The 21,842-nt window shown below is 44.2% G+C and overlaps 1 protein-coding gene across 1 annotated transcript; it reads right to left on the bottom strand.

Moving 5' to 3' along the window:
• Nucleotides 1–3,054: 3,054 nt before the first annotated feature.
• hk2 (hexokinase 2) lies at nucleotides 3,055–21,397 on the bottom strand. The gene is made up of 18 exons (XM_068720695.1): nucleotides 21,108–21,397; nucleotides 19,134–19,296; nucleotides 18,427–18,575; nucleotides 17,302–17,421; nucleotides 16,219–16,314; nucleotides 14,343–14,442; nucleotides 12,634–12,817; nucleotides 12,274–12,435; nucleotides 11,044–11,277; nucleotides 9,230–9,534; nucleotides 8,963–9,111; nucleotides 8,745–8,864; nucleotides 7,892–7,987; nucleotides 7,217–7,316; nucleotides 6,886–7,069; nucleotides 5,513–5,668; nucleotides 4,593–4,829; nucleotides 3,055–4,376 (listed from the first exon to the last, which is right to left on the bottom strand). The coding sequence occupies exons 1-18, from the start codon at nucleotides 21,168–21,170 to the stop codon at nucleotides 4,232–4,234; spliced, it is 2,763 nt and encodes a 920-aa protein (XP_068576796.1). The 5' UTR covers nucleotides 21,171–21,397; the 3' UTR covers nucleotides 3,055–4,231.
• Nucleotides 21,398–21,842: the final 445 nt, after the last annotated feature.

Genomic DNA, 21,842 nt, shown 5'->3' with positions numbered 1-21,842 from the left:
AACTCTGGGAAGAATTAGCAAAAGATATTTCCTTCAAAGCTCAAATCATGTGGCTCAACAAGATCAACAGACATGTCCTCAGGCGATTCCAGAACCGAATCCTCAAACAGACTCGTGTTATCTACACTGGAGGTCCTTCCTGCAGAAGTCTTCCCTTCTTAGATTCCTCTATATTTTGTCTTTACATCCACGGTAAAAAGCAGTGGATGAAACATGAACAGAGTTGGTTTTCTCGTGTAAGCACTTCTATATGCTACATAGCACTGGACATTATATCAATATTAAATCTCTATTGAGGTATAAGAGCAGATACTAAGATGGGGATGTTGTAATTTTGTAATTTGGCATAAATGTTCTTTTTCTGTGACATTTACTTGAAAAAAGCTAGTTAACAATGTTTTACTCAGGAACTCTCATGTTACGTTTACTTGTAAGAATTGTATTTTACCCAAAATATTCAAGTAACTTTTACTTGTGTCTCACGTCAATGTGTCCTTGAGCAAGACACTTAACCCCAACATGTCTCCCGTAGCTGCGTCTACGGTGTGGAGACAGATAGTGAATTGTAAGTCGCTGTGGATAAAAGCGTCTGCTAAATGACTGTAATGTAATGTAATGTACTCTGCCGGCTGTGGTCACACTGACATGACCCATGTGCAAGAAATAGAACAAGACCAGCAAGAAGCAGACGCTGGGTTTAGTTGGGTCTGTCTCAGGGACTGGTCTGAATGGACATTGTAGGACATCAGGAGGAATGTCTTAACCGGCCATGAGGACGTGTACATGAATACATTTTATGTTTTTTATTACGCTAGATCAGGGTCAAAGGTCTGAACGTGAAAAAAAGATTTGAATCTGAAAATATAGAATCTGAAAGTCAAAGATATAAGACCTCAAATATCAAAATATATATGAAATGTATTCAAAAGAATTCCAGAACTGAATCAAAATTATATTCAACACAAAAAAACCTTTTCATTCACTTATTTTCATTTTGAATACATTCATGTATTTTTCAACGTTCAAGAACACAACTTGAACTTTCAGGTTCAATCCTTTCTTTGAAATGATCAAAATGTTTGAGCTGGATTCAGCTCCATAGTTTTACACACACACACACACACACACACACACACACACACACACACACACACACACACACACACACACAGTCAACAATAGGTAAATGCTGAGATACACAGCAGGCCCGGTCATGTTGACATGTGACACAAACTCTACACAGTACTGATACCTTGACACCTTGACACCTTGCTTCATGTCCACACAAGCAAAGAAAAAGAACAAAGAGACTCCCGTCTCACGCCGTCTCTCCTGTGCTATCGACCCGCCCCGGTGCATGCTGGTCCCACCTACCTCCTCCTATATACAGACAAAGGTGCCCACAGTGTTTACCCAAAGAACTAACAAACCAAACAACCTGAAACTAAGTATACTTAAACAACAACACAGAATATAAGCACCTGTGTGGCAGAAGAGGCTTCACTGAACCGGAGTCATTGACGTCACCTCCTGAGTACTCGTATTACCCAAGTACATTTACTTTGTTGTGTCGCGTTGTACATAGTTTAGTAGATATTACTTGGTGTGGATGATGATATTTTCTTATAAAAATGAGGATACATAATTACAAACAAACACCAAGTAACACCAAGTTAAGTAAAAGGTGATATTTCAAAGTAAAAGCACTGAAAGGATAATTTCTTGTAAAATGTTCAGTGATGGTTTTAAAGGCTGCATTACAGTAATATGGTGTCATGTTCTGTACTTAGTTCCACCTATTATTTACCTTCACCCACATAGTCATATCCACATTACTGATGATTATTTAAATTGTGTAAATAGTTTGTAAAAGCGCCACTAGTCAACCCTACAATATGGAAAACGAGGTATTGGGTTTAGAACATTGTGATTTTCTCCATATTTCCCAGTCTTGATTCCACACAGGCTTCTGAAGTTGTATTGAATGTGTATGCATGCTACTTATTGTAGCAGTGAATAAAAACCAACCCGGGCTTACAGGGACAGTGTTGTTCTTTAATGTCAGCGTCTGTTTTGATCACCAGGTGATGAGGGGCTTCACTGTTACACGAGGACTTGATCTTCATCTCTTTAACCGGTTTGGGAATGTTACTTTTAGGCGGGTCCAAATCCATACTACTCAGGTCAAACTGCTCAAACGTTAGTCGGGATGTTGCGCTTTGTCTTTGCTTTTGCACAAAAAAAAAAATCAATATTCGATTCAAAGACCAGAACAGGTTTAAAAGAAGTAGAAGAAGAACAGTGAAAGCCAAGACAGTCGTGACTATCAGACAATGCAGCGAACATTGAAAACTAACAGAAGGAATTCATAGTTGTATATCCAGCATGTTCAAGAGAAAGAAAGACTGAAAAAAATGTATGTTCTGATGAATAGAAGGTCTCTGTCTCTCTCTCTCTCTCTCTCTCTCTCTCAACACACTTTTCTCCAAGGTTTCCAGTCTGTGTGTGACCGGTGAAAATGAACACGTACATTGTCACATGTTTTCTCAGGTTTCTGGGAAAACATGTTCAGATTCAACTTATTTTCTGTTCAACAAGTTGTTGCGTTTGGCTTCAATCAAACATTAATTAAAATAAAACCGATGGTCTGAACTAACATGCCCTCAGGTTTAGTTCTTAGTCTCCCTGTAAATCACGTCCGCCATGTTTCACCTTTGAGTTTCCCTTAAAGGTGAAAGTCACCTATAGACTTTTAAAATCTCTCTTTCTACTGGGCACAACGGATTACGTGTCTTCTTAGCACAACACATCATCCAAACGTAGTAATGAAAATTAAACGCATTTCAAACAAATGGAAGAAACTAAACGAGGCTGAGACTAATCCCTCCTTCCCTTAAACCACCGACTTCCAGGAGGGCCACACATTCTTCCTCTGCACATTGTGACGACTGTGATTTAATTAACTTTGCCCTCCGGGTTGGCAATCTGCACACAATAATGCAATCACCTGTAATTACAGGCTTCGTACAAAATCGCATGAGATCAGGCTTTGGCTCCAGTAAAAGTCTTGATTTTATTCTCTCCTTTCTAATGTCCGGAGCAGATGAGGCTGTGTAACCGAGTCACCTTTACATTTCTCCATCTATGACGAGACTCTGAAGTTTCAATAAAACAATTCAGGAAAATGACCGATTCTCACAACTGTGCTGAGATATCTGACGCTCAGAGTGGAGAAGAGCCAGACTCCTCTTTGACCTTTTGTTTTCCTCCAACTACCAGACCCAGGAGAGCTACTAAGCCTTTAATCAACTCCCCCTCCAGGTAGGCCGTTAAGGGTCCCTGAAACCAACAGTATGACTACCAACATGCTGTGTGATTAAACTGTGACTCACTGATCCCGATCCATTGACTCTAGACAGTCTCACACTCAGAGTAAAGAGATGCAGAGCAACACGTTGATTTTTGATGACCTTTTGAAATGGTTTGTACTTGATATCGACGATAAAGTACAAGTTTACAACTTCATTTTACAAATCTCAAGTTTAATCGTTCTTAAAATGGATGTGAAACTACAAAGCCCAAATAAGAAAAGCATTATAGAGCAAAGTATTCTAAAGACAAAAACCATGCAGACAGGGCTCGTTTTGTAGATCGCATCATTTCCAGGTGAAGTTGGGACGTTTTCTTGGGTTTCCTGGTTCTGTTGTACCCCAACGATACACAGCGTCCTTTACAGCGTCCTTTATTTCATGTCCTGCTTTTGACTTTTATTGTGAGGCACTTTGTGACTTCACATCTTGAAAGGCTGCTGTATAAACTTAGCTTCTGTAGAGGTTTATAGTCGTCACAGATGACAGACGTTGTTAAAAATGAAAACGGTCGCCGGGTGGAAACCCGCAGCTCTGAAGTTGCAAGTAAAAGATAAAAAAGGAGGGAGTGTAAAAGAAGCGCTCCACATCTCGTAACAGTCCTCTTTCACTGCTGGTGCATCTTCTCCAACACACAAGCTCAAGTGAAATCATTCTCCACCGTCCCACGCAATAAATATCTATTCCGAAAACAAAGAAAAAGCGAACATGCACATTTGTATATGTGGAAACACACACAAAATAAGTCAGATGAAACATTTCAGTACTAAAGATCTAAAGTAACCAAGTTGTTTGTAACTATAAATATATTTGGGTGACCTCGGTGGTCGTAGCTCTGGTTCTACCGGTCCACCGGTGGCGGCTCAGTGCTGCTCTTCGCTCTTCATCCTACAGGCCACGGCTGTGATCAGCGCTGCTCCCTTCCCACTTCCATCCTCCGACTTGTGGAAAGTCACCTGGCACTGCGGTGCCAAATCCTGCAACGTCTCTTGCATGATGCTGGAGAAACTAAAAAGGAAGAGCGAGAGGAACCGGGGTTACATGAAAGTCCTCTCATATGTGATGCAAAGAATGGATGAACATTACGCAGCTGTAAAACTGGTCCATCCAGGAGGATGAGCTACTGAGCTTAAGTCAAAGTCCAGCTGCATGTCCTGACTAACCAAGGCTTAAAGTTCACTCATGCAGACTTGGTACTGGTGTTGGGACAAGCTTGCTCCTTACTGAGGGTGCGTCTTGTAAAGGGTGCCGTCCACGCCCACGGTGATGGACAGCCGATTCAGGTTGCGGTTCTGTCGTATCTTGTCGACCACAGCGGCTAACCCGGCTCCACAGAGCTGAGCGGCGCGGCGCGCGACCACACTGCACACCTCCTTCACCAGCACGCTGTCGTCACACGTGGAGCTGGTGAGGCCCAGGTGCTGCAGGATTGAGCGGACCTGTCGCATGGCCAGGCGGTCACTTTGGGGTCAGAGAGAAGCAGGGTTACACAGGCGAAAGAGACGGCTAACATGCTAACATGCTAACATGCAGGGTGTGTGATGGACTCTCTTTGTAGCGATGATTTGAATGTGTTCAACTTGCTTCAAACGGGTGATTTCACTGTAGCTTGAATGCTGTTGTGTTCTACAGACTAAAACACTGTTAAACTGCACTTCATCATTAAAAACAATGGGTTTATGCAACGTTCAGTACTTCAATCTTAACGTAAAGACACTTAAGTATGTGTGGCCATAATTGCACTGATCCATTGCGTCAACAGTGCTGCCGTTGTCTCTTTCTCGAGTGGATTCCTGACAGAGATTTGCTCGATGCAACCTTATTTGTCTTTCAGCAACTTGAGAATACGAGGTTCTTGTATTTTAGATGAAACGCACAGACAATAAGGCCGGCAAGCCATGTGCTCACAGTGTGGACATAGAATCCTTATTGCTTTTATCTATTGCTTCTTATTCTCTTCTTTCTTGTTTGTTTAAAATGTCTTAAAATAAACATCAAAATAAATGTCTTAAAGATGAATTGCGCGTTACAACTCTTCAGTTGTATGTGTATAAATGTGTTTGAGACAATGTGTTGTGTTAAGACAATTTCAGCATTAGAACCAGGTGTGGACGGGGTTCCTGACACCAGTCTGCAACACTCACCTTTCAATCTGTGCCAGGAACTTAGTCTCGAAGATGCCCCGGGTCTTGAGTCGCTCAGACAGCTTTCCTCTGAACAGCAGGCCTTTAGCAGTGAACTCTATCAGCACATTCCTCACTATCTCCCCCAGGTACATGCCACTGATCATCTTCTCATACCTCAAGAGAAGGAGACACACAATCTGAAAACTTCAACATTCACAATACTCACATGAATAAGATCATTTACGGGTTTTATCAAACTATAAAGATATTTATTGTAGTGTCACTTCCTCCAGAGAGAAAAGAGAACAAACAAAGACGCTCTGGCAGCCCAGCTGTTAGAGAGCTTGGTTACACTTCATAGTAGGAGAAGCTCAGGTGTATTCAATAACACCAATGATAGCAAGAGGGGCCCGGGTTCTCCCCGTGTCAGCGTGGGTTCCCTCCGGGTTCTCCGGCTCCCTCCCAAAGCCCAAAGACATGCAGCTTAGGTTAACTGATGACTTTGAATTGCCGTTACGTACGACTGTGTGTGTGAATGGTTCTCTGTCTCTATGTGCGTCAGCCCTGCGTCGTTATATTGTTCTGGTCGATAGCGTAGCATGCCCCCCCCCCCCAGTCACGACTCAATCTATTCTGGAAAGAGACGTCAACAGGCTGTTTAAAAGTCAGAACCCCCGCAAAGCAGCCGGCCCAGACTCCGTCTCCCCCTCCACCCTGCAGCATTGTGCCGATCGGCTGTCTCCGGTGTTCACAGATATCTTCAACACCTCCCTGGAGACATGCCACATAGCAGCCTGCTTCAAGGCCTCCACCATCATCCCCGTCCCCCAAAAAAAAAACAAGGATCACAGGACTTAACTACCACAGGCCCATCGCCCTAACCTCTGTGGTCATGAAGTCTTTTGAGCGCCTTGTCCTGTCGAACCTAAAACCCCTCACCAACCCACTCCTGGACCCCCTGCAGTTCGCCAACAGGTCTGTGGACAAACTGCAGTCACCAGTCCGTCAAGCTCCTGAAGTTTGCGGATGACACCACCGTCATTGGACTCATCTCTGGTGGGGGTGAGTCCGCCTACAGGTTGACCATCTGGTGACCGTCACCCTGTGTGACTCCCCCCATCACCCTGTGTGACTCCCCCGTCGACGCGGTGGAGTCCTTCCTCTTCCTGGGCTCCACCATAACTCAGGACCTCAAGTGGGACCCTAAAACCAGATCCATCGCCAAGAAAGCTCAGCAGAGGATGTACCTCCTGAGGCAGCTGAAGAAGTTCAACCTGCCAAAGACAATGATGGTGCACTTCTTCACCGCCATCATTGAGTCCATCCTCTGCTCCTCCATCAGCGTCTGGTTGCAATCTGCCGTCAATGTGTGTAAACTACTCATCCATTACCTCTGTTTGCCAGGTTTGTTGGAGCAATTATCAACGATGCGATCAAACTCGGTGGAGAAGTCATCAAGTTCGCCATTTTCACCGAATGCGCCCCACTCCATGTTGACACACATACGGCCATCATCGCCCTCCACCAGCTCGATGTTCTGCATTTCCTCCATGAAGCACGCATTAGTCCCGGTGCCTGAGTCAAAGAAACGTGGAAAAGTATTTATCCAAGTATCGACACGGAAGGAGAACATCCGTCAGCCTTTGATGAGCTTCATTCCAAAGTGAATTATGTTTAAAAATGGCAAAAAGACAGGGGGGGGGGGGGGGGGGGCAGACTCACCCACGATGAGTCCCACTTCACATTTGGGGTCCTCATAGCTGCAGGTCATCATGGTTCCCACTGTGTCATTAACCACCGCCACAAAGTTCAAGTCAAATTCCTGGAAGCAGTGATAGAGTGATTGACATCTGTAGTACTGGGAGCACAGCTGTAGTGTAACCGTTAGTAACTAGAAACTACAAAACTATAGTAACTGCTAGTGCATCATCCAGACCCCATAACAAAGGAATACATAAACACATTGTTATAACTAGACGCTGCACTATGCTCAACATGGAACCATTCAGAAGTAAAACTGTGTGTCTGAAACCTGACTAGACGGTCTATCTAAAGCACCGGCTGATTAAATGTCTCCTCTATTGATGCTTATAGAGCTTCCTTCATTAGAGCCTTCACATGTTACCATTAACACAAAGGTTTCTCGTATGGTAAAAAAAAATAAGCCTTAAAGGTCACACTCTGCTGCCAGCGGCAGTTTGTGACCTCAGATGTAAAGGGTGTAAGAGAGGGACAAGGAATGAGGGGGTGCAGCTGCAGACAAACACAAATACCAAACCTAAACAAATACATGTCTATAGGAGACAAGATCAGTGTGACCATTGAGCATACTGCCTTAAGACTTTTGGGAGTACTTCAATAAAGTGGAGACGAAGTGTTTGCGATGCGTTTACTGACCTGTCTGCGGCGGACGGCATCTTTCAGTAGTGTGAGGACATCTTGTCCCTCACACCCGCTGGCTTTGAAGCCCTTTGTCCAATTCAGAAGAATGCCCTGGACAGATGGTGAACGTGTGTGAGACGTTTAGAATTACAGGATTTAAAATCAAAATCAAAAGTCGCTTGATGAGAAATGACACCAGATGTTTCCACAGACTGATACAGTAAATAATGAGATACCACGTGATCATTTCATGAATCATGTTCAGACACGCTGTACATTCAAACCACGGATCACAGATGTCTGTTGTTTGGTAACATCGCATCACTGAAATACTGAGGAAATGGTTTGATGACTCGAAGGGGGTCAAATCAATGAAGTAGTATATGGACATCGCAGTGTTACACAGCATCAACTCGTACGAGTCCGTTTGCTCGAGGGCTTCTTGCACGAGGGCCGTTGTCGCTCTGCAGACCAAGATGACTTTGCAGGTAACTGACCAAACCACACTTCAAATAACTGAAATCCTGTCGCACGGCAGCTTACATAATCATTTACACAATTCACCAAAATATGTTATCTTTTATGGAAAACCTTATTTTAGAGCTTTATTTCAGAGCTGGTGATTCCGGGCGTAGTTTAATAGTGCAGAGCTTCTCAGTGTCGTCATCAGCTGAATGATTATGCTGGTGTGCCGAATGAATAGAAACAAAAGAAGCATCCTTCTTTCTAAACTAATCGCGATGAAGCTCGGGGAACAAACCGATAGTGTTTCTGCCAACTTTACGTGATTCACCCCTGAAGTTCAATATGTTGCGATACAAATCACAGCTAGTATTACACTTCTAACGAATACTGAATCAAACGTTACCTGATCCAGCTTGCTTTGATGACAGGGGAAGGAGAATGTAAATCCCAGAGGTAGGGATGCTCCTTTCATGCCCATGTACTCCAGAAAGTCGGCGATGCAGTACACAATGTGGCTGAAGAGCTGGCCGCAAGAGAACACCGACGTTACATATCTTCATGAACACGCAGTCATCAGAATCTTTCTGACAGAGTTTCAGATATTAAAAGAGGGGTTCATACCTCTTCCCCTGTGCCCTGCATAGTCTCCTGAGGAATACTGTAGATCTTCTGGTGCATGTCCACATTGTGTGTCTTTCCACGTTTCACTCGCACCAGCAGCACCCGAAAGCTGGAGCCCCCGAGGTCCAGCGCTAAGAAGTCGCCGTGCTCTGATGAGGGCAAACAAAGACGAGAATCCTGAACATATGCATAACAGCAAAATAGACATGAGAAACCTCAACTCAATAACAAGTCAAGTGGAATATCAGCTTCTCTTTTCACAGCTACCTGTTCCATCTGGTGTGGCTCTAACAAAGGAGGGGAGCATCTTGACACTCGCCTGCTCATGGGTTTGCTTTGACAGGCCTCGCAACATCTCCTCGCTCATTCGCTTCTTCACCTCCAGCAGCTTTTCACGGCTCAAGCGCAAGGTGTCGAGGATGCGCTGACGCTCGGCGTGTTGAGCGGCGAGGCGGTAGGCCACCGCCGTTACCATGGCTGCACCTTTCCCACTGCCGCACGGCGACTGCAAGAAACGCACGTCGCAGTCCGGCACAAGCCGGCGCACCATCTTGTGGAGCCTCCTGGAAAACCTAGGAGGAGTGGATGCACTTTGTAACATAGAAGGGTGAAGCGGCTTCTTAAGACAAGACCAATATGCGGAAGTAAAGCTTCTCTCAAACCGATAAAATCACCACCCATTGATTTCTGTGTACTGTTGTGTTTGTTCAATGACGTTATTAATTAAGCTGGTGAACTCAGCGACATCTTCGCTGAGAATCGGCACCACGGGCTCGTTGCTCTGATGTTTCATCAGCATCGCTTGACATTGAAGGACTTCAAAAAGACGCAGCTAACGCGCTGTAGCTCCAATTAGTCCAAACACCCTCGACACATGACCTTCCATCTCCATTCTCTCGAACTTCATTCCTACAGTAGAATGCTTTTAGAGAGCAAGAAGAGTAATAAAGACGATATCGTGTTGTGTGCTATTCAACTTTACTCAGCATTCATCAGCTTATTAAATGCCGAGAACAATAAGCTCTATTCATACAAGTGTATGTGGGTGAAACCCATTGGAAAATAGTTGTTATGTCATTTTGGATCATCTCCATTCACTGATCATTATTCTATTTGAAAAAGCACCACGTCTTTTATTGTATTCCCCTCCATCTTATTCAGTATTTAATTCATTATTTAGTTTTAGCTCAGGTCTACTTTTGCATTTGTAAGTGTTCTATTGGAAGAAACTTGACAACAATAAATGTTGTTTGTTCAAGGTTGAATAATCGATTGCCAGAGGTGCAAAACAACGCAAGTGCTGCCTCCTTCACCCGGGTTAGAGAGAGAGAGAGCAAAGTACGGAACAAAGAACAGCAGAAACACCGACATTACGTAGCGATATTACACAGTATACTACGCATCACTTCGAGCAAGTCACAGTTTAGTCGGCTACTGAAAGACCTCGGCCATCTAATCATTGCCGCTTAGCGTGCGTTAGCCACATGCTACTAGCTCTGTGACTTTAAGTTGTAGCGCAAAGTTAATATAATGTGGTATTTCTCTAACACTAGAGGAGGATGTGTGTGTGTGTGTGTGTGTGTGTGTGTGTGATATGAGTATGCGTGTGTTATTCACAGTGTATGAAGAGAAAAGGGAATTATAATACTGAGATTCACGGTCTGTAACTAGCTTCATTCAGTACATTACTGTGCTGCTGCTGCTGCGCAGTAAGCGCGAGGTGTCAGTATTGTGACGGGACATTTATGTTCACATTACCTGACTAACATGATTCAAATGTAGTGAGAACCTCATGTTTGGAAGAGTTTGAATAGATTTGCATACGCTATATAAGCCGTGTTATGTTGTACATGCTAGGTTTTTGGATACCCCGGAATTCTGGATTTCTTACTAGATTCTGAATTGGGGGACGGCGAGTCACCCGTGACAACAACTGGATGGAAGACCCTTGCAATTCTTCACCTGCCCTGCTATCAGTTTGGTAGGACCGAGGGGAGGGGCCTCAGAGAACAATTGAACAGAACATTCTTCTTGTTTTTGGGAAGAGACATGCTGCATTGTATTATCGTTGAGATACTTACTCCGGATGATTCTTGTAAACAGAGCCGTCCACTCCAATAGCGGTGCGCAGCTTCTCAGCTGCTTTGTTGTCCCGGATCTGCCGCAGCACCGCCCCTAGAGTGGCAGCACACAAGTGTGCGGCTCGAGTAGATACTATCTGACACACCCTCTGAGTGGCTACGCACTCCTCAACCAACGGGTCCAGACCCAGGCCCCGGAGCACTTTCTCCGCACTCGCCAGACCTTCATCATCCCTGCAAGTAAAGTAGAATACAATATATATATATATATATATATATATATATATATATATATATATATATATATATATATATACACATATACACACACTACAACTTTGACTGCTTAGAGTGATTCTGAACGGTGTCGGCAGCTAAACAAACGGGCGGCTGAATGGACACGTGGCAACTGTGGCTCAGGAGGTGAGCTGGATCATCTAATCACAGGGTTGGTGGTTCCTTCTGCCCGCCAGCACCGTGCATGGCTGCAATGGCTGCAATGGCTGGCTGCCATAGTGAGCCCCATATGAATGCAGCCATGTACTATTTAGACATCTGCAACATGATCAGGGATACTGACGTTTCTGTTTTCACTTCCAAAGTAGATCTGAGTCCCATTTCGTTTTGCTCATTCATACTATCTGAGTATTTACGGCGCAAGATTAATGTGCAAACCAAACTTATGGAGGCAAAATACTACAACTTCCACAACCAACTGACAAACTGCATATGAGGCAGTGTTTTAGCTTTTTACTGCCGTTCAAATGTCTGCGTATGACGATAGAAATAGCACACGCTGCCTCAAAATGTTTGTTTTTAGCTGGATGAGCGAGTGAACCTGTTACTAATGCAGAATGATTGCTTATTGCTGACAGCATGACCCGCCTGCATCTACTGCGATACTTCACTGGCCTACAAGTGAGACTTCAAATGTAATGCAAACCTATATTTTCGGTGCTTTTCTGCCCCAGCATGTAATATACAAGACGGTGGGAACAGAAACCGTTAGGTGAGCATGTTCTTAGTGTGTTAGTCGGTGATCAGCAGTTTGACAAACACACACCGTCTCTCTCTGTGAATCTCATTCATCCTGGTGATACGATGTCCAACAAACCATTGGACGACGTCTTTTCAGTTCAAAGTGGACACTTCTTATCTGCTGCTTACATCACCACTGAGTCATCACTGCATCCGACTCTCTCTCACTCACTCACTCACTCACTCACTCACTTGTCATTCTCAATGGCATAGATGTAGCTGGTGTTGAAGCTCCCGGTGGTGAGGAGCTCTGCTGTAGTCCTTCCCTTGAACAGCAGCTGCTCTTTGGTCATCCTCAACAGGATGAGACGCACCAGTTCCCCCATGTACAGGCCACCGATCATCTTCTCAAACCTGCACACCGACACAACAAACTACTGTCACATCGGATTCATACCTTAAACAAAAAATAAATATCAGGAATATACCGATATGACCAATAGAAATTACAAATGAAGGCATCTGTAACGCATGCTCGTCTGCTGCGGAGTGAAGCCACTACTGAGGGCAGTTTAATGTTGCACCAGGTAAGATGAGTTCAAAGACACTCACAGCTGCTTGCCAGGGTTCAGAGAGCCTGCATCTATCTCCCGGTCGATGTCGGTGCGCAGATCCTCCAGGGAACCGTCGTCTCCGAAAGCGCCCCACTCTGTATTGACACACATGCGGCCCTCATCGCCGTCCAGCAGGTCGAGGTTCCTCATCTGCTCCATGTAGCAGGCGTTGGTGCCCGTTCCTGGAGGGACGAGACGTGAGCGCCAACGTTACCAAGTAGTTCACGTTCAACATGTCACTGCAGCACCAGTCAAACCTGGGCTCTTCTTCCTCCGTTGACTAGATCAGAGCCTTTCTTAACGTGATCAGGAACACCTATGCTTTGCTACTGTGACATCTTCCTGTTGCTTCACCAGTAAAATCCCTCTAGGTCAGGGGTCGCTAACAGGCGGACCGCGGTCCGGACCCAGACGCCGTTCTATCCGGACCCTGAACCTAAAACCGATAGATGATTGAGAATTATTCAATTTTAACCGGCGCAGCTTTTCCAGTCTTTACGGCTCTTGTTCAGCGGTGCAGGAAACACACCGACCAATTACACGTGTTGTAAATCACATCACGTGACGCTGCTCAGCCAATCAGATGTGTGTATTCCGACACGAGTGAGATTTACACACACAGGGAGAGATGCGATGTTCTCTCTGACTGGACCTCGTTGGATGTTAATTGAATCCCGCTGCTCTGCAGTGAGAAGCCTGTGCAGCAGGGTAATGGGATCTAACCGGCAGACTCAAAGAAGCAGTTGGCAACTCCCATCTGAATCCAAGGAAACACAACGTCTGTCCAAACAAGATTGGGAGTTAGCAGTGACAGGACCAGCAGCGCAGAGGAGAACCGGCTGATCCGAACTGGGAGAAACGTAAAACGTGCAAAAACAGAATAAAGGCTCCTCCTGTGTTCACGGCACTGCCAAGAGCTGCTCTATTGCCTTCAAGAATATCTTTTTTAGGAATAGTAATGTTAAAATAAATGTGATTTAATACAAGCACTAACTCTGACATCTCATCTTCAACCGCTTATCCGGGATCGGGTCGCGGGGGGCAACAGCTCCAGCAGGGGACCCCAAACCTCCGTTTCCCGGGTCACATCAGCCAGTTCTGACTGGGGGATCCGGAGGCGCTCCCAGGCCAGTTTGGAGATATAGTCCCTCCACCTGGTGGCATCCTTACCAGATGCTGAACCACCTCAACCGGCTCCTTTCCACGCAAAGGAGCAGCGGCTCTACTCCGAGTCCCTCACGGATGACCGAACTCCTCCCCCTATCTCTAAGGGAGACGCCAGCCACCCTCCTGAGGAAACCCATTTCGGCCGCTTGTACCCGCGATCTAATTCTTTCGGTCGTGACCCGGTCCACATGACCGTAGGTGAGAGTGGGAACGATGATCACCCGGTAGATAGAGAGCTTTGCCTTGCGGCTCAGCTCTGTTTTCGTCACAACGGTGCGGTGAAGCGACTGCAATACCGCCCCAGCTGCTCCGATTCTCCGGCCAATCTCACGTTCCATTGTTCCCTCTTAACGTCACACCTGTGTGAGATTCATGTACTGCCTATTAACATGGTAATGTTTGCTCCACCAACATTGTTGCTCAGTAAGTCGTGTTTCTTCCAGCATCAGAATCCAAATGCTCTGCAGACGGACATGTGTGCAAACAAGCGGTGACTTTATCCAACCCTCGTCATTGGATTCACAGTTAGACTGGACTCACCCACAATGAGGCCAATTTCACAGTGATGATCATCGTAGCCACAGGTCATCATGGTTCCCACTGTGTCATTGATCACAGCCAAAATGTCAACGTCAAAGTCCTGCAATGAGATTTGAGTTAATTGCATACGTTGAAATCAGCGTTTTTTTCAGTTTGACATAGAACTTTAGATTGACAGATACCCTTTTCTGGACTGTGGCCAACTATAAAATAAGGTGAATATAGATTATTTATACATCAAACTAGAAGTCTGGCTTTGTTTTTAATGTTTTAATCATCTTACCATTAGGTTGTCTGTAACACAAGTGGAAATGATTTCAGTGATGATTTTCTTTTTGTAAAGTTTTGTTTCAAACATATCTTGGACGTGGATTCTGCAGCACTAGTTTGCGGCCACACTTCAGAGTCCTTGTTGTTTCCGGACCCTTTGTAGCTCGAGGTGTCGTCACACCTCGTCGTTACCCACGTCCCTCACACGAGCTGCCTGCAGACGTGGCCAACACATCCAGACTTGGACTTGAGGTATTACTTCAAGACACTGCTGTCTCACCTTAAGCAAGTGGCCAGCAAAGTGATGGACCACTGGAAGGAACGCCTCTGTTCTTGTTAAGACGGGGTGACCAACATGTTTGACCCGGATACAGGTCGTTTCATCTCGAAAAAATATATATCAAAATATAGCAGGTTCTCTGGTAATTCAATAAGTGAAAATAACCAAATACAAAGCCTACTTGAATTAAATGCTTGACAAGTGCTTTGTATTTTTTTAATTTTCTGGTCCATGTCTGACTTTCTTACGAGCTCTTCCTGTTTGTGTTGGACTATTGTTCAGCCTTAGTTCTAATGCAGGGATACTGTTGGAACCTCCTGCCCTGCTGTGTTTGCAGACTCATCTCTAACGATGCTGCAAAAGGTGGCAAATGTTCACTTATCAAACGTGAAATGAGTTAGGCATGACGCGATTGGAAAGCCACAAAGAATCAATATTTGTGAGCTATGAAAAATCCCCATTCTCTCAGGGCTGGGAGGGCTACTGATCCCCTCAACGGGATGTGTTTGCACATCGGCCACAACAAAGCTGTTGGTGAGTGCCGATGCGTGTTCAAACACAACTTGCAAATGTTTCCCTCACGTTGAAACAGTTTCAACTCATGCGCGCGCACACACACGCACACACACACACACACACACACACACACACACACACACACACACACACACACACACACACACACACACACACACACACACACACACACACACACACACACACACACACACGTCAATTCGAGCCTTCCGAGCAAACTGGTATGTAACCTCGCAGCTTTTCACCTTTGAAATGCTGCATTCGACTCTAATAGTCCCTGAAGATCCTTCTCCTCCATATGTGGGATTTAACAACAAAACTGAGTTTATTTCCTCAATACTGAAGGTGAGTCAGAAGTGGCCGGCGCTGTGCCCTGCTGCCTGTCTGAGAGCTGCCAGAGCTGCTTTTGTAAAGAAACCCCTTCGACCTTCAATCGGAGAGGGTCAGAACGGCACAATCCTCAGATGTAGGCTGTTCTTTGTGCCCATGAACACGTTTTCTTTCAGGTCTAGGACCATAACCTTAAAACTGTAAGTATACAACTATAACCTGAGGAGGAAAATACATGTTTTTTGTCACGTACATGTTTGCTCTTTGTCACATTGCACTTTGCAGTATGCACAGTTAAGGGTTGCTTGTACTGTTCTTTAGCTGTGCTGGGTGTATTTCTTTGCATTATCTCCAGAGACTAAACACAATAGATTTCTAGGGCTTTGTAAGTTTGCACACGTTTGGAGACGTTAGTAAATAGTACATAATGTACCATGAAACTAGATTTTGCACACTTACCCCTCGTTTCTTGATGGATTTCCTCAGAAGGCTGACCACGTCCTTTCCCTCTACTCCATTTGCCTTGAAGCTTTTGGTCCAAGACACCAAAACACTCTGCAAAATAAAGACGATTATCTGCCCGGTTCTGTTCAGCGAGGCGGACCTTTAAAGTGGACCGGCTATTCTCATTGTAGTGACAAGCCGCTCCTCCGAGCTTTACGTTATTATTTTAATAAAAATTCTTATTGTCTGTAAACAGATAAATTATTAAAATGATTAACATCCCTAATAGACGCTAACGTAAAGATCTGAGATGGACATTTTACTGAGCTTCAGAGCATAATAACCAGAATGTATGAAAGATGTTTCAGAGTTTCTAGCAGTATGATTGAGCAGATGGAGTTTGAAATGCATGTAAATGTTTAAATTCTAAACATTGATTAAATTATGAACTCTCTCTCTGTCTCCTAAGAGCCAAGACAGTCGTGACTATCAGACAATGCAGCGAACATTGAAAACTAACAGAAGGAATTCATAGTTGTATATCCAGCATGTTCAAGAGAAAGAAAGACTGAAAAAATGTATGTTCTGATGAATAGAAGGTCTCTCTCTCTCTCTCTCTCTCTCTCTCTCTCTCTCTCTCTCTCTCTCTCTCTCTCTCTCTCTCTCTCTCTCTCTCTCTCTCTCTCTCTCTCTCTCTCTCTCTCTCTCGTCAACCACAGAAACTCTCGGTCGACAGAAATTCTATCTGATCTTTAACCAAGTCTGCACTTTACTCTACATTTAAAAAACACTGTTGTAGACTAATCTTTACTCAGTAATTCAACATAACAACACTTTAAGTGTTTCCTACGCAGTATTAAAGTTGTGGCAACGCCTCTCACTATCGCTGAAAGGAAGCGGTCAAACGGCGTCTCCAGCTAGGACAAGCTTCCTGGGTTGAGTCCAATCAGATTGCAGCTCATTTGCAAACAGCCTCTCAGAGTCCCGGTGGGCCCCGTCTACATTAGTTGACCTCTTACTGGTTGTATTTGAGACCTTTTTGACGACTTGATCATTGTTAATGGGTGAAGTAGACACAATAACTTCTAAATCACTCACCTCATCCAACTTGGTCTGCTGGCAGGGGAAGGAGAAGGTGAACCCCAGAGGAAGCTTTTTATCCTTCATGCCCAACTTCTCCAGGAAATTAGCCAGGCATTCAGCTATGTGGTCGAATAACTACAGCAGAGAGAGAGAAGGTCAGTTTTCTTATTAACCAAGAGCTTTCAGTGTGTGTGTGTGTGTGTGTGTGTGTGTGTGTGTGTGTGTGTGTGTGTAAATAGCCCATCAGCTGATTACAGAGTCACATTGATTTTTGGGACAAAATGGGGACATTTGCAAGTTTGTATTGTTTCATTAGGTCCTCTTTTACTTTCATTTATTTTAATCTATTTCATACTAGTAAATACATCCTAATCATTCTTCTGATCCATGAGTTATCTACTAAACATGTGCTTTAGTTTGAAGTTAAATATCATAGAAAACAGCCTGTCTGTACCTTCACTCACACACACACACACACACACACACACACACACACACACACACACACACCTGACACTATGTAACGAATGTATCGTGAGTCAACCCGAGCCACTCCACTTCTTGATTAAATGAATAGCTCAATGGTGTCACGTGCACTGAATACGATACGTGCACACTCTTTCTCCTGACAAAAGCTCCGCTCGGTGTCCACTGAAGGGAGTAATGAATCACTCTCTCATCAATCCTTTCTTCTCACCTCCTTCCTCATTAGCAAAGACTAATGTTGAAAACATGCAGCTAACGTTAGCAGCAGGCTTTCAATTTACAACTTGGTCAGTCCACACCAACTCGTCAAGACCTCCCAGTTCATGTCATATATGAAATATGAAAACAAACCAATTTAATGTATTAACTCCATAATTAAAAAGAAATGATTCTGAATGTTCACCGGCTGTTACATTACATACAGCGGTTTTATTTACATGACTAAATGATGCAAATCATCCATTAGGTTTCTTTCACCCCAGCCCAGTGAAAACTAAGCAAGGTTAGAATACATAAACTTCTAAAACTTCAAAAAATCCATGATGTAAAAAGGGATTTGGAGTGGAGCTATCGGGTTCTGCATTGTCCCAAAGTTTTCCACGACATGTACGTACAGAACACTGTTTGCGGAGCACATTAGCCACGTGTTCTTACCTCTGACCCGCTGCCTCTCATGAGGTGTTCAGGAATGGCATAAATCTGATTTTCCATCTCCACCTCTTGCTTGCCATTAGCCATAACTTTGACCAGGAGAACCCGGAAGTTGGATCCGCCGAGATTGAGTGCCAAGAATTCACCTTGCTCTTTCAACACAAAACAAAACTCAAGATGTAATCACATATCACACATATCACACACACACAACACACAACACACACATATCACACACACAACACACACAACACACACATATCACACACACACAACACACAACACACACAACACACAACACACACACACACACACACAACACACAACACACACAACACACACATATCACACACACAACACACAACACACACATATCACACACACAACACACAACACACACACAACACACACAAATCACACAGAATTAAAGTTTCAACCAGAGTTTCTTCCTCCAGTTTCTTACAGTTTTTTTTGTTTTTTACTGAAAATCGGACTTCATGATGTTACAAATATGTGAAAAATAACTTGACAGCTGAGGGTTGTCCAACATTATTGAAGGTCCAGCAATGACTGTACGTCTGAGAAACGTACATCAAATTGTGTCTTTCAGATATAATCGGTTTTCAGAGGAAGCATGGATGACATGTAACTGATACTGAGGTGTATTCAATGGACCCATTTCATACATTTCCCGTATAAAAAGGTGTTACCAGTTCCATCAGGAGTGGAGCGCACAAACGTGGGCAGCATCTTGACAGCAGCCGTGGGGTTGGTGTCTCTGCACAGACCTTTGTCCATCTCTCGTCGAAACCTTATTGACAAATCCATTAACGTCTCATCCGACAGCTGGAAGTGGTGCAAGTATTTGTCCACCTAAGCCATTGTAGAGAGGAGAAACCGTTACATGCCAGACAAGAAGTTATATAACAGTAGAACAGTGAGTTCAAAAAGAATGTCATAAAAGCTCAGAAGCTCTCTAGATCATTCCTTCATGTTGTCTACTGTCTGTGAAGAAGGGTGTGTGTCAGCAGCAGGAGTATCAAAAGGCATGGTGCGCCTGAAAAAGATGCAAAACAACACGTTTTGTTTGCCCAAAAGCAGTTCTGTTTGTATTGCTGGCCGACGCCCACGTGTGAATATTGTTAATGAACTGAGCCGTATTTACTGGGCCGGACAACATCCCTGCTTGTGTGCGAGGATCATGAGCCGACCAGCTAACCGATGTCAATAGACATTTCCAACCTGCTTCAAGACAGCCACCATCACCCGTCAAAAGGTTTGCAGTGTCCCGTCAGATGTGAGTAGATGACTACCTCGACTAACTGGTTCTCCAGCATGCCGACGACAACATCCCAGCCGGTTTGCATCCGGAGCCAACTAGACCCACAGGAGATGCCGTCTCCACTGCTCTCCACTCAGCCCTCACACATCACGGAGGTAACAACACCTACATCATGATGCCGGTTGTTAATTTAAGGTCAGAGTTTCACCCGATCGTGGGTGTGAGCATCTCACCCTGCAACTGGATATCAGACTCACAGACAGAACCCAGGCAGTGGAGACTGGCAGCCGTACTTCCTACACTTTAAGCCCCCCAGGGCTGCGTACTCAGCCCCCCCTCGGTCACGCCGTACACCCACGACATGAAGAGAACTCTGTTGGGAAGTTTTCCAGATGACACCACCATCACCTACAAACAACGATGAGACTTTACACTGAGAGGAAAGAAACAATGAGCGGTGCTCAGAGTCAGCCCCGTCTACACCAGTGTTAAGTGTTCAGCATCACAAACTACCTAACATGGTCGTCACACACCTCCACGTCGGGGGAAGAAAGAAACAACTAATAAAAGAAGAATACAAAAATCCCCAAATCTAAGCTCCGATCTGCAATTCGTTAATGCAATCTGATGCTAGCTCGGATTTCTATAACCGAAAACGATCATTTGCGTGTCGTAGCAGACAGCACTGATGTCATATTGAGCAGACTTTGATTTGAGCTGTCTTAGATCGTTCACATTTGAAAAGTGCTCGTGGAATAGTTATGGCTCATTAGCCCCAAGTACAAATATGTCTGCTGGCGTCGATGTTCGTGATGAAGTGGATAAGCAACGTGTGAAAGGAAGTGAAAATAATCGTGCGAGAGGCATCGTTTCAACGTATAATGATGCCTCTCACATTTATTTCTACAATCTACAAACCGCAGAGTTTAGCCACACATAGATAGACGCAACGAGGAGAGAAGGCCTCTCCCCTTCCAATGTTATGACCCCGGCTACTATCTGCCAAAAATGCTCAAAGACACTTTACGAACATAATCATACAGAGTCAGTGAGACAGGCCCACGTGTAGTGTTACTGAGCCTGTTAGAGGAAAACAATAAAAATAAAAATGGCTTCATTGTATTTAAGCGTCCGAGTCAGTGAGCTCCAAATACTACCTTTAATTCAGAGTTAAATAGCTGGAAACATATGAATATGAACGCAGTAGATACACATATTACACACACTGAACGTATTCAACGACCTACGTGCAATATGCGTCTCCAGCAGTGACTCGTTACTGTCAACACAGTAACTCGTTACTGTCAACACAGTAACTCGTTACTAGGCCTTCAGATGTCCCGTCACGAGACTATAAACACCCCAGAACAAATCCACGCGCGTGTTTTGGACCGGTACTCACTTTGTGTGCGTGGTCATCTTGGTGTTCGGTGCGGAAATTATCCAAAAGACTCGAAGCTAACATCTTACAGTGACGTGTGGCGACTTTAAATTAAACTAAATGAAATCCTGCTCGTCCGTCTTTGGAGCAAAGTTGATCTCCAAAGATAGCTTCTTTAAATAATGAATACACACACGAAAAACACGTATTATTTGGCTCGGTTTCTTGTCTAAACTCTGGATTTAAAACTTTAAAGTGAGTTTAAAACGCAGCCGAAAAGAAACTTCCAGCTTCCTGGAGTTACGAGTAGCTTGTCGACGTCATCCCGGAACCATGGCGCTGATTGGCTGCAGAGAAGGCGCTGCGTCATCTCTTGGTTCCTACTAAAATATTAGTAAAGGGGGGGGGGACAAACTAATACAGCCTACAATAAGATCCTTGCAGCCTTTTGAAAAGCCTTTAATATTGTTCGGTTTCGATAATAAATAGTCAATGAAGTTTTAAACTTACAGGCATCCAGTACTGTATTCAAGCACAATTTCAAAGCGTTGAACTTTAATTGTTCCTATTTCCAGCTGGGTTAGGCTGCTGTACACTCTCTACACTCAGCTGCAGACACACGCTACTGCAGATCATGACTTTACATACAAAATGTATAATCAACTTATAAAATATGATGCATTTAGCTGTACCCAACAGTATATATATATATATATATATATATATATATATATATATATATATATATATATATAC

This window comes from Cebidichthys violaceus, unplaced genomic scaffold (assembly GCF_023349555.1).
Source record: "Cebidichthys violaceus isolate CVI_PGR_0920_01 unplaced genomic scaffold, fCebVio1.0.p SCAF_26, whole genome shotgun sequence".
Classification (NCBI taxonomy): domain Eukaryota; kingdom Metazoa; phylum Chordata; class Actinopteri; order Perciformes; family Stichaeidae; genus Cebidichthys; species Cebidichthys violaceus.
Note: the sequence above shows the minus strand (reverse complement) of the source record. Positions and strands in the feature narration are given on the sequence as shown.